The 15,910-nt window shown below is 36.8% G+C and overlaps 2 protein-coding genes across 6 annotated transcripts; one reads left to right on the plus strand and one right to left on the minus strand.

Annotated features, from left to right (window-relative positions):
• Positions 1–295: 295 nt before the first annotated feature.
• cfap99 (cilia and flagella associated protein 99) lies at positions 296–7,024 on the plus strand. 3 transcript variants are annotated; one of them, XM_077238383.1, is made up of 15 exons: positions 296–602; positions 711–855; positions 1,057–1,151; positions 1,340–1,452; positions 1,829–2,006; positions 2,645–2,725; positions 2,833–2,901; positions 3,002–3,088; positions 3,219–3,307; positions 4,227–4,431; positions 4,517–4,658; positions 4,746–4,897; positions 5,039–5,244; positions 6,265–6,448; positions 6,548–7,024. In XM_077238383.1, exons 1-15 carry the CDS (start codon positions 492–494, stop codon positions 6,668–6,670), a joined length of 1,980 nt encoding a protein of 659 aa, XP_077094498.1. In that variant the 5' UTR covers positions 296–491; the 3' UTR covers positions 6,671–7,024. The 3 variants fall into 3 exon arrangements, with proteins under 3 accessions (XP_077094498.1, XP_077094497.1, XP_077094499.1); XM_077238382.1 differs by having other exon boundaries at positions 346–602; positions 6,545–6,793; XM_077238384.1 differs by having other exon boundaries at positions 346–602; positions 1,388–1,452; positions 6,545–6,793.
• rtkn2 (rhotekin 2) lies at positions 7,006–15,735 on the minus strand. Of its 3 annotated transcripts, XM_077238387.1 has the most exons (13): positions 15,519–15,735; positions 15,322–15,420; positions 13,954–14,141; positions 13,791–13,843; positions 13,630–13,683; positions 11,040–11,157; positions 10,721–10,921; positions 10,528–10,622; positions 10,344–10,450; positions 10,117–10,248; positions 9,020–9,185; positions 8,822–8,929; positions 7,006–8,674 (listed from the first exon to the last, which is right to left on the minus strand). In XM_077238387.1, exons 1-13 carry the CDS (start codon positions 15,648–15,650, stop codon positions 8,091–8,093), a joined length of 2,037 nt encoding a protein of 678 aa, XP_077094502.1. In that variant the 5' UTR covers positions 15,651–15,735; the 3' UTR covers positions 7,006–8,090. The 3 variants fall into 3 exon arrangements, with proteins under 3 accessions (XP_077094502.1, XP_077094501.1, XP_077094500.1); XM_077238386.1 differs by lacking the exon at positions 15,322–15,420 and having other exon boundaries at positions 15,519–15,734; XM_077238385.1 differs by lacking the exon at positions 15,322–15,420 and having other exon boundaries at positions 15,539–15,663.
• Positions 15,736–15,910: the final 175 nt, after the last annotated feature.

The raw sequence follows: 15,910 nt of genomic DNA on the forward strand, positions 1-15,910 counted from the left end.
AGTACAGTTGTTTTATCGCTCTTCCGTTTAGTTTACATAAATAAGCAAATAAAGGGAAAATATTATTGTCAAAATTCTTTTTATTTTGCACACATTTTGTTTAACTTTTATTTTTTTGTAAATCACTTTAATGTAGCAAAATGCTCTTTAAATTATTTTGATCAATATTATATTTTTCACTAAATGTATTTTTTTTTTGGACAAAAGAGAACAAAGGGAATAGCGCTGGAGAATGACGTCCTCTCAGGAAAAGTCGGACCGCCTCGCTGTTTCCAGGCAACAACAAAACACTGTCGTTGCTAGGTAGATGTTTTTCATAGGATATTATCATACATGTCAACCTATCCATATGGTCCAATATAGAATTGTTGTTCTATACTGATCAATTTTATTAAGATGCTCCAATAATCTGGATCATAAAATTATCCGCATTATCGAACTGCTCTCTATTGGTCCGAAAGTATATAGTTTGGCTGAGAAATCCAGCGAGGATGAAGAACTACAGGGAACTTGTCAATGAAGTAACAAGGCTTCTGGACGAGTTTCAAGAAGACAAACAATGCATTGACAATTTTACACAGGATGCTGCCAAGGATCTTAAGGTACACAAAATTTGTCTATTTTCCTCCATACATATCTCCATCTGTTTAACATAATGAGCATTTTCATTAGAGACAAACCATCATATTTTCATGTCTTGTGTCTTTTAGAATCATTCCTCTGCTGACCAAAAGTTTATTATTGATACTTTGAATGGATGTATCATCCGCAAAAAGCTTTTGGATGTTGTGGTCAACATCTTTTACATACACCATGGAAAAATACTATTCAGAGTGGACCGAAACCTGTACAATGGTAACTCACGTGTATTTTGTTGATGTAACTTAGAACAAATACTGTAATTTACAAGCTCAAACTACTGTTAATCTTGCTATATTACGGTTAATATTACTTGCTATTTCTTGTTGCTAAATGTATACTATATTAACAGAGTTACTTAATGTCAGACATTCAAATAGATAACGGATCTTCTTTGGTCTTGTTTGGTTTTATCAGTTGTCTGTTATCTTGCCATGTTCAATCTCGATGATCTCGGCCTGGAGCATTTCAGTAGAATTATCAAGTCTCTAGACATCTCAAAAATACACAAAGTAAGCAAAGCACATACATAATGAGATTTAAGAATAGGATTTTGAGCTATTAAACATTTGTATTACAGTGGAATTTAATCATAACTAAACTATTTCAACACTTTTATATATTGAATATATACTATATATTTCCTCATCATTTGCTTTCCGGCTCTGTTATGGTGCAAATGCCCTGTCCGGTCCCTCAGTTCCTGAGTTTTTTCTTTAACGTCAACAACCTCACAACACATATCCAGGAGGAATGGAGTCACATCTATGATGCTGCCGTCGTAGATAATAACTGGATCACCCCACTGCTGAGGTAAAATGATAATCATAATAACAGGAAAAGAGCACTGTTAGCCGATGGTGTTGCATTTAGGAATGTAAATTCTGAAAATTAAATCACAAAAGAAATATGTATCCCATTACTGAATTGTGGAAATGTTTGTAAGTCATTAACTGAATTAGGTATATTAAATTAGGTGGATGTTGTTAGGAATCATTACATTTTTTATGAGAGTATGAATTCTATCCACCATCGCTGGAGGGTTGAAGAGGTGTGGCAAAGTTTTGCCTGATGCCAGAATATGTAACTAATATATCCTGCTCTAAACAAGACAGCGTTTGCACGTTTAGTTCTGTTATTTGTTGATGGTTGCTAGCAAGTATTGTGCAGATGTCTTTATTCTTCTTAGATGGTGCAGTGAGATTGAGGTGCTGCTGGATCAGCTTGCCAGAAAAATGGGCAGAGGAAATCTGCCTAAAAAGTCTCCCAGGAAAAACACAGAACCCAGGGAATTTGATCTGACCCGGCCCAAAGCTCGACCGCTCCCTGCTCCTGAAGTCATTCCACAGCAAGACAAGTCCAAGCCGGCAAGTATCAAAATAAATACTTGAAATAATGGAGAATCTGTTTTCTGAAACAGTCATTTTTAAAATATATTTTAAAAATATATAAACTCCTTTCATTCAATCATCATTTTATTATTGCATTGGTTGTTTGATAAAAGGCTCAAATATATTTTTTAACAAATTTGGGAGACTTTTTAATGCTACAAACCTTCAGAGACATATGGTGTCTTTTTATTTTCAGCAATGACACAGATATCAGACCAATCCAATATGACCGTACAATATGGCCGGGGCCAACTAGGGGCCTCAGAAAATTTCCAAGATGGTCGCTGGATGACTTTGAGTATTTAAATTAAAAAGATTATTATTAATATACATATATATAATAACCTATAAATAATCTAACTCTAATCTAAATTAAAATGCTAAAAAAATGAATCGAAACTGTATGTTTTATCGAAAAACATACAGTTTCTGAAACTTCTTTTTAAAATGATTTGCAACTTTGTCATAATTACAGCAGAAATACCAGAAATATCTTAGCCTAAATAGGGGAGGGGTGGCCTTTAAATCAAAAAGGCTGAGAACTAACTGTGTTATGACATACAGACATTGTTCACTCTAGAAAATAATGCTGATTGTGGCATTTCCTCCCCCAGGTACCAGTCACAACTCACAGATCTCCAAAGGAACCAGAGATTCTGGATGAGATGAGGCAGAGGAACCGACAAAAAGCTTTAGTAAGCCCAAACAGAGACATATTGGGAAACTGCTTTTCATTTTTTTTAATCATTATTTACTTTGTGTTCAGACCTTACCTCATGGTGAACCTCATTTACTCCATTAGAAAGTCCTGAATGAAGCAAACTCTCAGCAATTCAGCTGTGCAAACCCACAGAAGTCTGAGAAAACTCAAGTTAGTGTCTTACAGCACAAATAAATTCATCAACTTTTTTCTTTAGCATCATCACAGAATTTGAAAGGTATTAATTTTTTTTATATTTTCTGATGAATAGAACGTAATATCCCAGATTCTTCAAAACAATGATGCAGAACTAAAATTTGACCAGCTTTATACTTCTGGCAGCCCTGCCACCCAGAAGGTAATTTTGATTAGATAGAAAATTAATTGATAAAAAAGTTTGTCGACACATGTGGTTTGAGCTTATTTTCTACTACTGAGTATCTTTGTGCAGTTAAATTGTGAATGTATATTTATTTACAATGGCACAGACAAACAGCTTACCTGTCAGACTGAACACAACAGCCATACTGCGAGAGGGAGCTTTATATAATCGTCAACTGGAAGAAGAGTTACAAAGGTAAAGTCAAATAACTCCTCAATGGTAATCAGATTTTGTTATTTTTCTCTGTGCAATTATACAAATGAATTCTAAATGTATTTGGACTAATTATTAACCATTATTCCAAAGCATTGAAAAGCAACTAATAGCATATTAAAGGAATAATTTGCCCATGTAACACAGTAACACCATGTTCATGCTGTTCTTTTCCATATAACGACAGTGAAAGTCAATGGATGTTTAATTTCAAAAATGTTGCACTATTTCTGTCAATTATCAAATAGGTAGATTTGTGGCATTGACTCATTTGTACAAAACAGCTTCTTTGCTGGTTCAAATAACTACCACTTCCCTTGGTTAAGGGAACAATGGTGTGCTGCAAGGTTCTGTATTAGGTCCTTTGATTTTTTAAAATGATTTTGCAGAAAATTATAGTTCATGCTAGCTTGAGTGCTGCTGTAATTAAAACAAAATGCCTGTTATTTTTTCAATTTACAATTTCACCTATTGTTATGGTGCTCATTTAATGAAATTATTTGGACCAAATTCTATGTATATATGAATGTGAAATAAATGTTCTGGTTGATGGGATAATGAATATAAATATAGTTTGACCCATTCCAAGTCTTCTGAGATTATCAACAGTTTTGAGCAAGGAACAAAGTGAAATTCGAAAATCTATCAAATCTCATTGGCATATATTTAAATATGGTGCATGAAAACATTGCACTAAGTCTAACATCAATAGGTGCAAACAGCATTGGTTCTTGGGTCATGTGGACCGCATTTTTGGCTCTTTTAGCATGACTTATAAAATCATGAGATAGATGTGAGATTTTTGGGTAGACTAACACTTCAAGCTCAATCAAAAGAGTCACTGAGATGTTTTCCACTGTGGTCTAAGAAAAGTCTTTGTGTTTTGTATTTGGGTGTTCAGATTCGAGCGATTGTCACAGGGTGCAAGCGAGCCATCCGCGTACCTGCAGTGGCAGAAGGAGATGAAGGAGAAGGATCTACAGGAGGAACTTGCTGAACTGGAACGCAGAAGACTGGAGGGACGGATCAGCCATGAAGAGGCCGTTCTTGCACGAGAACGCGTCTTGGAGCGTAACCACCATAAAGCTCAGCAGACTAAAGAGGAGGTGATCTCATAACAGCTATTTTTGCAGCTATTCATGACTCAGTCTGAATTATGTTTATGATGATGTAATGTGTAAATTGGTTCAGACTGAACACCTCATGCGCAAGTATGCAGAGAAACGTCTGAAGGAGGAAAAGGAAATGAGAGAGCTTGTGCAACAAGTGGCAGATGGTCACAAGAACTCCAAAGCCGCCAAAGCTAAGCTACAAGAAATCAAACAACGGATAGGTACAAAGATCGTGGATGATACGCATGGCATAATATTTTCACAAGGCATGAAATGACGATAAAACACTGTTTTTTTCTCCGGAGCAGTTAAGGAAGTCTCGGAGCAGAGCAGGGAACTCCTCAGCCAGGCTCTGGAAGAAGCTCAGGCCGAGCTAAGCAGGAAGATGGAGCTCATCCGTCAGATTCGTGCTTTTGAGACAGTCTCTCTGATGAGACAAAACTTTGTGGATGACACTGAGGTTAGTGTATTGTCTTGTTACATTTTAATCAAAAATAGAATAAAATGATATACACTACCAGTTTTTTTATAGCTGCCTATGGGGATGAAAAAGAATGTATCCATCATTATGATCTAACCATTGTTTTGCTATGCTACTCAGACTGCAGGTCATCATTTGCTGTGTGAGATGTCTCTGGCGGAGCTGCGGGAGCGCTTGGCACTCCTGAGAGAGTCAGAACAGTGTGAGCTGGAGGACAGAAGACAGCGGATCTTTCAGGAGAAACAACTCAAAGAGCAGCTACTACTAGAACAGCTGGACAATATCGCTCTACGCAGAAGTCTGGCAGAACAGGCTGCTTCTCGCAGGTAACATACAGTCAGGTCTAAAAGAACATTTCAGACAATAAAAAGGATTGTTTTTTCAATTTAAACCGATAATTTTTTTTAAAGAAGACAGATGAGATGGTAATAAACATTGAAGATTTTGCACTATTTCTAGGTCACTAATTAAATCAGTAAATTTATGACATTAGTGAACTCATTTGTGCAAAAGGTCAGATTGCTTTCATTGAAATTCATGAAGACTTATCATAGTACTTGTCAGATTTACAAATTACCTACTTATGTTATCTGACTGTGGTTGTATTTCTCCACTAAAACGGCTTGACTAGAAGTGCTATCATTAACACTCATCATATTCTTCTGGACAGGCTTAAAAATTGGGTTCGCACTTGTGGACAGGCACTAGCCTGGTTCAAATCCTCCCTCTTAGATCACTATGACTTGTCTGGGTAGTGGAACAGAAACCAGGGCAAGTTGCATAAACATAGCCATTATGTTAAGACATCATATCTTAAGTACTAGTATGACCAACTAGCGGTTATTCAAGGGGCAATCAGGCTTACTCTTCAGGATGAAATTAGCCTGATCTACCTTTTTATGTAACTGACTTGAAACAGTTAAAAACAGTCTTAAAGAAAAAAGTGTGATGACTAAGACTAGTCTTAGAAGTTTATGCAATCGGTCTTACAATGGTAAACTAAGGTGTGCCACAAGGCTCTGTATTAGGTCCTTTCCCCTTTCAGGTTATGCACAAGCATACAGAGTTTGTGCCAGCTTGAGTGTTGCTGTCATTAAAGCAAAAAAAAGAGGGGGGGGGGGGCAAATACAAAGAAATTTCCAAATTCATGTTAATTTTTCGATCTAACTTTTCACTTGTTACGCTGCTAATATAACTTATAAACAAAAAAATCTTTAAATTAGACAAATGCAAATGTATTTTCCCTAGTGGTCTCAGACATTTGGACCCCACAGTAATTATACATATGAATATATTTATGTTGAGGTAAATATGTGGAAAAGGGGCTGAAGGATTTCTGTTTTCAGTCAAGAAGAGAAAAGGATGAGAAGGGAACTGCAGGAGGCTGTCAGTAGAGACGAGAGAGTGCTGGCCCTACAAAAGACTCTGGAGCAAAAACAACAGGAAAGACAGAAGAGAAAGACTGAAAAAAACATTATGAAGAACAATGAACAGGTGCTTCCACTCACAGTGAAGACCTCCCTCAAAAAGGTGGGAACAGACTAGAATACAATCCAGATGTCACAAATTTTGCCACAATAACAGAACAGATGTTTATTGTTATTTTTCTCTATTTAATGATACAAGCAGCAGGTTCTTGAGGAACAGCACTGGCAGGAGTTGGAACGCAATTTGGAAAAACAAATTCATGGGGCCTTGGAGCATTCATCTAAAAAAAATGGTGCTGGTCAGAACCACAGGCGAGTTTTCTGATGCCTCATGACTATTACGATATATAAAAAATAGAAGCAATTGTTATTGTAAAAATACATCTAGGCATAGTATAAAAATACTTAGTAATACTTTGCATAAAGCACGGTATCTATTTAAAAAATAAATTTTAGCTTTGGCTGGAATTACTAAAGAATTTGGGATGTTATGAAAAACATTTTTACGGTTAAGTGAACAATGTTTTGAGTGTGGAAATTTAACAATGATTGCATGATTTCTTTCCATACTGAAATATTTATAATCATAACACTACACAGTAACAAAGTGTCTTCTCAGTATTGCACAGTGCACATACTAAATAAGGACAACAGAATAAATCAGTTTAGTACAACTTTTTAATGTTGTTCCATTTCATTTTAGCAGAATTACCGCAAATATATTTTCCATTTACATTGATGCCCAGAAAAAAAGTAATGTCAGATGAAGAGTGAATTACTCTAAAACCACTGAAAAAGAACAGTTTCATTCAAAAGAAACAATGTATTGCACAAAAATACCATAACAACATGAATCTTGAAAAATCTACAAAAACAGCATTTAGTGGAATGCATGTTGAGCTACTTAAACATTCAAATGTGTACATAAATGGAACAAAGATATTAAACAAAATCACAAATTTACCCCAAGACATTTTCATAAACACTATAACCTACATAGTGTTCCATAGTGCTCAGACTTTATAAAACACATTTTAAACTATTTCAACTACTTGGTTCAACAACAGTATGAAGATTAAACCCTTAGTGTCTAACATGAAACATTAAATCTTAATTATTCAAAAGTATAAAATCATTAAGTCCAAAAAATATATCCAGTTCCTGCTGCATCTTAACCTACTGATACTTAAAAAAAACCAGCAGCAGAAAACATACACCCGTTTATACATCACAAACAAAATGTCCTATTGTATCATGATGATATTATTCTGTGATATGAAAGAAGAAAACTGTTAAACTGCAGCGGGCCAAAATCTTAAAGTGCTTAGTTGTAGTGGTTACATCATGAGTGGTTATTACAGACAACTAGTATTAAAAAACATGATACACAATCTACTTTTAACAGTAAATCAAGATTTGATTTGAAATTAATTGGGCCGTCATTTAATCTTGGTAAAGGTAACTACAGGATCCTGTTTCAACTACAGGATTTTTATTTAAAATGCAATTAAAATGGTTTACGAAAAGTTATAACTTTTTTGATTATAGTGGTTTGTTCAAGCTAGAAAAAAAAAACAAGAGAGGTAATGTATAGATTCTCTCCCAGCATTCTCCTCCATATTCTCCTGACCCTTGATATGGATCAAGAAAAGGGTGAGGGGGAGTATATCTCCTTATGAGTCCAAGGGCGTTTCATATTTCCATAACAGAACATTAATCAAAGAGAGGTCTCATGCCTCATTAATTCACCAGGCTTTTGGGTTCCTCTTCTCTCTGAATGACATCCTCAGTTTGTTCCTGGGGGCCGGCACAGGTGGCTGAGGGACCTGACTGTATTCTTTCCCAGGATTCTCTGGTATATCTGACTCGTCATCTCGTTTTTGCTGGACACAAGGGTGCTGACAGGGCTCGATCTGTCCAAGAGGGGCGTTTTTGCGTGCTGATGTGTGACTCTTCTGCAACTGCTGAATGATGGCAGAGAATTTAGCATCCAGCGAGGGTCGCCCAGTCCGAGGCCTCGCCCCCTTACAGTTCTCTTTCTCCTGATTGGATAAGACGCTGGTAAAGGGTAATTTATCAGGAGGAGGTGGAGGAGCTCTCCTCTTCTTTTTGCTGCCCGTGACGGGACTCGTAATAGACTGATTGCTTTCTTTACCTGGTGACAGAACCGTTTTTTGTACTACCATTGGCTGGGATCCTTCGAACAGCGCTGCCCAATGAGGCGGCTCTGTGTCCTCCTCCTGACCAATGAGAAAGCGCCCATCAGTTTGCTCAATCTTATTGTGAATTATGTCAGTCAAGCTCTCAAATTTCCCAGGGGACCCGATGCCTGAAAAGAATACATTATTAACCAAATTAATACAGAAATAACAGGAAGTTGGACTAAACTCGTTCCTCCTAATTTAGTCTAACAAAAACAGAACAAGTCACTCATATTATATTATAATAAATGATACATATGTCCTTGATTACTCACTCAGATCATTATAAACAGAGTCAGCTTGCTTCGTAAGAAAGAGTGGTGGTTTCGGTGGTGACAAAACCTCAATTTCCATGAGCTTGTCACATGCATGTAGCCACTGACCTAAGAATAAGTTTGTAATAATTGTTAACGCATACAAACTATAGTAAAATAATTTTGCTTTGAATTCTGACAGACGCTAGTTGAACTGACCCTGGTCATAAATGTGCTGCCAGAGGGCATCCAGCCACTCCTGTAAGATGTCAGGAGTTTCAGTAATGAACACATGACTGACGGAGTCTCCATTTCCCGGGTTTATCAGGTTGAGTTTACAGCCAGTCCTCTGGTGGTCCTTTTCTACCACACGAATACGGGTCTCCTGCATAAACACACACACAAACACTATTTTACAATGGTTCTTCAATGCATCCCAAATAGTAAAGCTTTGTCAGTCATTTGCTATTATTGCAGTAACCTTTAACATTGACCGCAATGAAATTACTTAGCTACAAGCTTATTAGATTAGAAAGGCTGCATATAGGAGTGTAGCCATTATCGGCTGATTTTAAAATTTATAATATCTCAAGCATGTACGCTTGACGTACGAGAACCTATGAAGTTCATTTTCATGTTACAAAGCACTTTTGAGCTTCTGCAAGAACCAATGAGGTTAATTCTCATGTTACACAGTACGTTTGAGCTTCAGCAAGAACCAATGAGGTTCATTCTTGTGTTACGCTTCAGCAAGAACCAATGAGGTTCATTCTTGTGTTACGCTTCAGCAAGAACCAATGAGGTTCATTCTTGTGTTACACAGCACGTTTTAGCTTCTGCAAGAGCGAAAGAGGTTTGTTCTCATACAATTGAGGAAGTATGGATGAGCTTCTGTTTATGTTAGCTGATCAATCTTAATATGTGAATATTAGCATAAATTCAATCTGTTCATCATATAAAGCGATCAAGTCTCTTCCTAAAAATTGGTCTAAACTAGTCAATTGATGGACTTAAAATAGTTTTAAGTTCCCTTTATGAATGTTTTTAAGCAACAAAATGGTATTGTGTTCCAAAGATGAACGAAAGTCTTACAGGTTTGGATCATGAGAGTGAGTAATTGATGTCGTTTTCATTTTTGGGTGAACTAATCCTTATTTTTTAGTCTTTTTTCAAACGCAACCTTTTTCTTTTTGGAAATGTTTAAAATCATGCACAAGACCAGGTATTTGTATTTTGTGGAGACCTCAAACACAGTAGAACACTTGATCTTATACATTCCTTTCTAAAAACAAAAGTTTTGCATTCTGCATTCTTACCTGGTTTATGGGAATAATGAGGCTGGGCTCTACTTTAGCTTGAATCTCTTCAGGAGAGTAATAGCATGAAATCTGTCCAGCCTTCAGCACACAATATAACTTACAGCGGCGTTGCAAACCCTCAATGCTTAGCTAAATGGATAAACAAAATGCTGATTTACACATTTCATTCCATTTACAAATGTTGACATGAATCTTTACTAGAAGATCACCAGTTGATGTCTTACCTGTTGGCTCAGGTAACTGCTCATCATGTCTTGTGTCATGCAGTCAGGTTGTGCCACCAGCTGACAGCACAGGTTTCCATACAGCGGCAGCCATGATGAAGCCTCCACTGACAGACCAATGGCAGGAGGTCAATCAGAACCACTATGCTGGTCAATTATTCAAATGTGGGTTGTTTGTTCTTACCATTTTGCATGATTATAAGAGAATGAGACTGGAAAGATCCCTCTGCCTGCTCCAAGCCCAGTGTGGTGTACGCCAACAATGAGTACTGTGCACCTCTGACACAAAAATGTTTTTTTACATTCATTTCTTTAGTACAACAATAGAAATGATTTTAATTGTTGAGGAAATGGACATTATATCCATGCTTGCATACAATGGTATTGGGTTGGACTGGAGGAAAGTGTCTGGGTCTCCTCCGTCCAGAAGAGGGCAGAGTTTCCTGCCTGAAGATCTGCCAAAAGACAAGCGCAGCTTCCTTGCCAGTTTTTTTGGAGTTTTGACAAAGGTTGGTTCCTCCTCCAGTCCACAACTATACAGCTCAAATGTCAGTTCAAAGTCCGGCTTCGCTTCAGAGCTGTTAAAATGATTGAAATTGAGCTCAGAACTCTACAAACTGCAGTTCGCTTTCTTTTAAACAAGAACATAATTTTTTAAATGGCAGTAGAGTGAAATATGGAAAGATGAGAACTTACAAATTTTTGACACCTTCAAAGCAAATATCGGTCATTGAGGGGTCTGCAATCACCATTTCAGTGTCAAAAATCTCTGAGCCAATCTTTATCAAACAAAAGACTGCCACCCGCTGTGCATCTGTTGGGTTCAGATACGCATGGCATCAGGATTAATTACAACATGAAGAGATTTCTTAAAATATACATGTATTATACACACTACTGTTCAAAAGTTTGGGGTTGTTAAGATTTTAAGAGTTTTTGAAAGAACTCTCTTATGCTCACCAAAGCGGCATTTTCTTAGAGTAGTTAACTTTAAAATGAAAATCACCCTATGATTTACTCACCCTCAAACCATCCTGGGTGTATATGACTTTCTTCTTTCAGACAAATACATTCGGAGTTATATTAACAAACACCCTTTTGCTTGCAGCTTTATAATGGCAGTGAATTGCAACCATCAGTTTGAAGCTGAAAAAAAGTGCATCCATCCATCATAAGCTAACTCCAAACAGCTTCGGGGTGTTAATAAAGGCCTTCTGAAGCAAAGCGATGAGTTAGTGTAAGGAAAATATTCATATTTAAAACTTTCTAAAGTAAAATAATTAGCTTACGGCCAAACGAACATATGGCTTGCACTTAAGTGTAAAGCGCAACTTATGCAGGTAATGTGACGTTCTGCTGATATTTACGCTACGCTATGACGCACTACGCTACTTCAGACGCCACAAGTTGCGCTTTATACGCAAGTAGACTCATGGCTATTTGGCCGAAAACTAGAATTTTACTTTGTAACATGTTATATATGTATATTTTTCTTACACAAAGCCCTTCTGAAGCAAAGCAATGAGTTTATTAACCCCCCGGAGCTGTTTGGAGTTCGTTTATGATGGATGGATGCACTTTTTTTTTGAGCTTCAAACTAGGGATGGCCCGATACCGATACTGGCATCGGGGATCGGGTCGATACTGTCCTCATATACTCGTACTCATAAAAATTCGCCGATACCACGCCCTGATACCACGTACATTTTGCGAAACGAAACTGGCCGCCGCGAGTGCTTTGTCGAGGTGAACTGAGGCATAGGGACGTGCACTCCCAACGCAAAAGAGTGCGGCGCGGCACTAGATCTGATGGCCGCGCGCTAGCGGTAATGCACTCACTCTGTGTGTGCGGGTTCCCGGGAGAATAAAACGATTCGCGGGACTCCCGCAAACTAGAAATATCTATGAATACAACATATTAAAACTAATAGATTTTCATTCATCTGTTGCAGAAAAGCAAGAAGAACAACTAAAACAAAATAGAAACGATTTACAGGCCAGAGTTTCTATTCATAACATGTTTGCAGCGTTGAGTGATGTAGCCAATCACAGACATGTGTGTTGATTTCTTGAACGCAATGACCAATCAGAAGCATTTAAGATAGACTCCCCTCACTGCTCAAAACTTTTTTGTTCAGTGCTGAATTCTGTATGCTGGCAAATCCTCTAATTATAACAAACAAAGTGTGGATATTATGAAAGATTCATTGTGCAGTCAGCTTCATTGATAATAACAGATGTGTGAGATCGCGATGAACTGTCAACTTTTTAGGAATTAGACTATTAAGGGAGCGCACTTTGGGCGCATTCAGTCATGTCAGACCATGCACGCAGTAACTGCTTGCTTTTATGTTAAATTAACAGTGGTTTGTGTGTTAATACATTTTTTATTTTACTCAATATTATTTATTTTTAGACCTGTTAAAACAAGCAGAGAAGAAAATAAAAACAGTCTTCTAACCTGTGTTCTAAAATAGTCTTCTGTCTTCTTTTCTGGAAGCCTATAGTTACTTTTGCGGTAGAAATATCGGTACTCGATATCGGCAAGTACACAAATGTAAATACTCGTATCGGTTTGAAAAAAAATGGTATCGGGTCATCCCTACTTCAAACTGATTGAACTGGTTGCAATTCACTGCCATTATAAAGCTCGGAAGCGTCCGGGTGTTTATTAATATAACTCCGATTGTGTTTCTTCTGAAAGAAGAAAGTCATGTACACCCAGGATGGTTTGAGGGCGAGTAAATCATGGGGTAATTTTAAAGTGAACAACTCCTTTAATTGTAGTAAAAACAGCAATATTGTGAAATTTTACAATTACAAGCGGTTTTCCCTTTTATTATATTAAAAATACCAAAGCTGCATTTTTTTCCCCACTACTCCAGTCTTCGGGTCACATGATCCTTCAGAAATCATTCTAGTTGGGACGATTTGCTGCTAAAAAAAAACCTTTCGTATAATCAATTTTGTAAACTGTTGTGAAGGTTGATATTTTTGTGGAAATTTTTCTGTGATATAAAAAAAATGAACAAAGTTAATTTGAAGTAGTACTCATTTGTAATATTATAAATGTCTTCACTGTCATTTGATCAATTAACTGTGTTGCTAGAGAATTTTTTTTTTTACTGACCCAAACAATCTTTTGAACTTTTGAACTGTAGTGTATGTGTGTGTGTGTAAGCTAAACCATTCAATTAATAAAAATCAAAACAGATTCATAACATTAGCAAAGACATGATTTTTTTAAATAATAAATAATTATAATAGTTTTTATACTGTCACTCACTCCCTTTGCTGTTAAAGTGTTCTGAATCTTTCCAAAACAATGGAATTCGCAGGCCTGGATAAGTAAAAGAAAAATACATGAATGAAAGAAACAGACATTTTTACTACAAAATAACAAACAGGGTTATATGAAAAAAAGAAAAGAAAAGTTGATTCCATTACCAGATATGGCTACCTTTCCCTTACAAGGGATTTGATCCTGAGAGACTGAGGATCTAAAAAATATATATATATATTTATTATTTATGTGCATGTTTGATCATTTACATTAAAAATAAAACAAGTTTCCACTAAATACTCCCAGCAATACAGCTGCTGTTCTAACCTTCTGATGCCCTGGTGCTCTTTCCTCCTCTGGGCTTCACTCATGTAGGCTTTAATTCTGGCATTACAGGTTAACAGACTCCTGGAAGCGTCCAACACCTGCTCTTTTTTAGTGCTGGCAACCAGAATCTTATAAGCCCCGGCTCTCATTCGCATCTCAAACTCCAACTTCTCCTGAATATCACGGTCCTATTGGAAGGGTAATCCATCAGGAGAAATAAAGTAGCTTAATGGACAAGTGCTCTCAAAACAGTTCTGGGTAAAACAAATTCAGACAAGAGGAAGAATGAGGTGGGGAAGAAGAACTCTACCACACAGTCTATTCTACAATGATTTCTGATGCATGTGCATGCTGATTTATGGAGAGATGAAATATGGGCATTGGGGATCAATGGACTGGACACCAATGAATGGGAATGAGCCAATGAAGTAACATAATAGCTGGAAGAGAAGAGGAGCTCACCCCACTTTAGGGGAAAGCAGGTCTTTTAGAACCAAATATGGTACATGGATCAATGAAAGTGAGTGAAAGTAATTGAAGTCCAAGTCATTTTTGGTGAGTCGGTTCTTTTAAGACTTTGACTCAATAATTATTTAGTCCGACCGAAATCACATTGACCATGGTATGATATTACATTCTATAAAACGTCCCAATAAAGCATATGGAGGGGGACACAGGTTTTGAAGAGATAGTTCAACACCAAAAATTTAAAGTCTGTCATCACTTAGCTACTCAACCTCAAATTGTTTTGAACCTGTATGAATTTCTTTCTTCTGCTGAACACAAAAGATGATAGTTTGAAGAATATGGGTAACCAAACAGTTGTTGGACTACTTTGACTTACATAACATTTTTATTCCCAAACTATGAAGTCACTGGTGCCGCATCAACTGTTTGTTTAGCGATATATTCTTCAAAATATTTTCGCAGAAGAAAAAAATTCATACAGGTTTGGAGCAACATGAGGATGAATAAATTACATTTTTTTGGTTGAACCATACTTTTAATTTTGGTTTTCTTTATTAATAGTCATTCGTGATTTTACAATTTGCTCAATTATTGGTTCTGGGCTCATGGCTAATCGGACTTTCGAGTCAGAATCAAAATCCGCAAAACATATTCACTAAAAAGATCCGAATCCCATGAAACGATTTGTCCACGAAACAGATTCGGATATCGCAAGCAGGTGGTGAAGACTAACGTTAGTAGTCGGACAAAAAGACGCAAAACAATCTAAACATTGACTAATTTTAGAGCTGAGTTATTATGTTTTAGAACTCATTTGGTTCGTTAGAGGATTCCAACACATAACATGGTATGATAGAATATGAATGAAACATGACCACACTCTCCTCATACACAGACTACCTTTAGTTTCTTAGAAGTTATGAACAATAAATTCATGTCTTCTATTATCTGCTGCGTGTCATGCACACTTATGCATCGCTTCATATGTCGGTCTTTGGCCTGAGAAAATGATTCAATGTAAGTTAACGTTACCGGTTAGTGTTGAATAATAAATTACATGAAAAACCACAACGTGAATTTCAGCATAACAGACTCACCTCATTTTGAAAAAACATGCTTTCTCTTATTTTCTTTCTCTTGATTTCCATGGCGAGAGAGGAACACGATGATACCGTGGATCGAGTGGCAATATTTCGTTTAAAATGTTGAATATCCCGCGGTGGATCCATACTGGCCTCTTCCTCAAGACAAGCCTCTCTCCGCACAACAAACCAAAGGATTACACAAGCGCGAATCGACCAATCAGCTTCTTTCAAAGCTCGCCGTTACCTATACAGCAGTTGGGCGATACCATTTTCAAACTGTGAAAGGTCGGGATATCAAAAAAACTAAATAGGTGTGCTTAAATAAGTAGATTATATTAATACATTTTGTTAAATTCATGCTAATATGTGAGGTATACTACATTTTAAACTAATTTATGCACATT

This window comes from Siphateles boraxobius, unplaced genomic scaffold (assembly GCF_051911475.1).
Source record: "Siphateles boraxobius isolate OS27281-9 unplaced genomic scaffold, OSU_SipBor_1 22, whole genome shotgun sequence".
Lineage (NCBI taxonomy): Eukaryota > Metazoa > Chordata > Actinopteri > Cypriniformes > Leuciscidae > Siphateles > Siphateles boraxobius.

What these genes read in the sequence shown, in the direction of transcription:
- cfap99 (XM_077238382.1), top strand. Translation starts at nt 492, where the DNA reads ATGAAGAACTACAGGGAACTTGTCAATGAAGTAACAAGGCTTCTGGAC. An exon ending in GCAGCCCTGCCACCCAGAAG is followed by an intron (nt 3,089 to 3,218) that starts GTAATTTTGATT and finishes ACAATGGCACAG; the next exon opens with ACAAACAGCTTACCTGTCAG. An exon ending in GAACAGGCTGCTTCTCGCAG is followed by an intron (nt 5,245 to 6,264) that starts GTAACATACAGT and finishes TTCTGTTTTCAG; the next exon opens with TCAAGAAGAGAAAAGGATGA.
- rtkn2 (XM_077238387.1), bottom strand. Translation starts at nt 15,650, where the DNA reads ATGGATCCACCGCGGGATATTCAACATTTTAAACGAAATATTGCCACT. An exon ending in TAACTTCTAAGAAACTAAAG is followed by an intron (nt 14,142 to 15,321) that starts GTAGTCTGTGTA and finishes CCCTTCCAATAG; the next exon opens with GACCGTGATATTCAGGAGAA. An exon ending in GCAGCACATTTATGACCAGG is followed by an intron (nt 8,930 to 9,019) that starts GTCAGTTCAACT and finishes ACTTATTCTTAG; the next exon opens with GTCAGTGGCTACATGCATGT.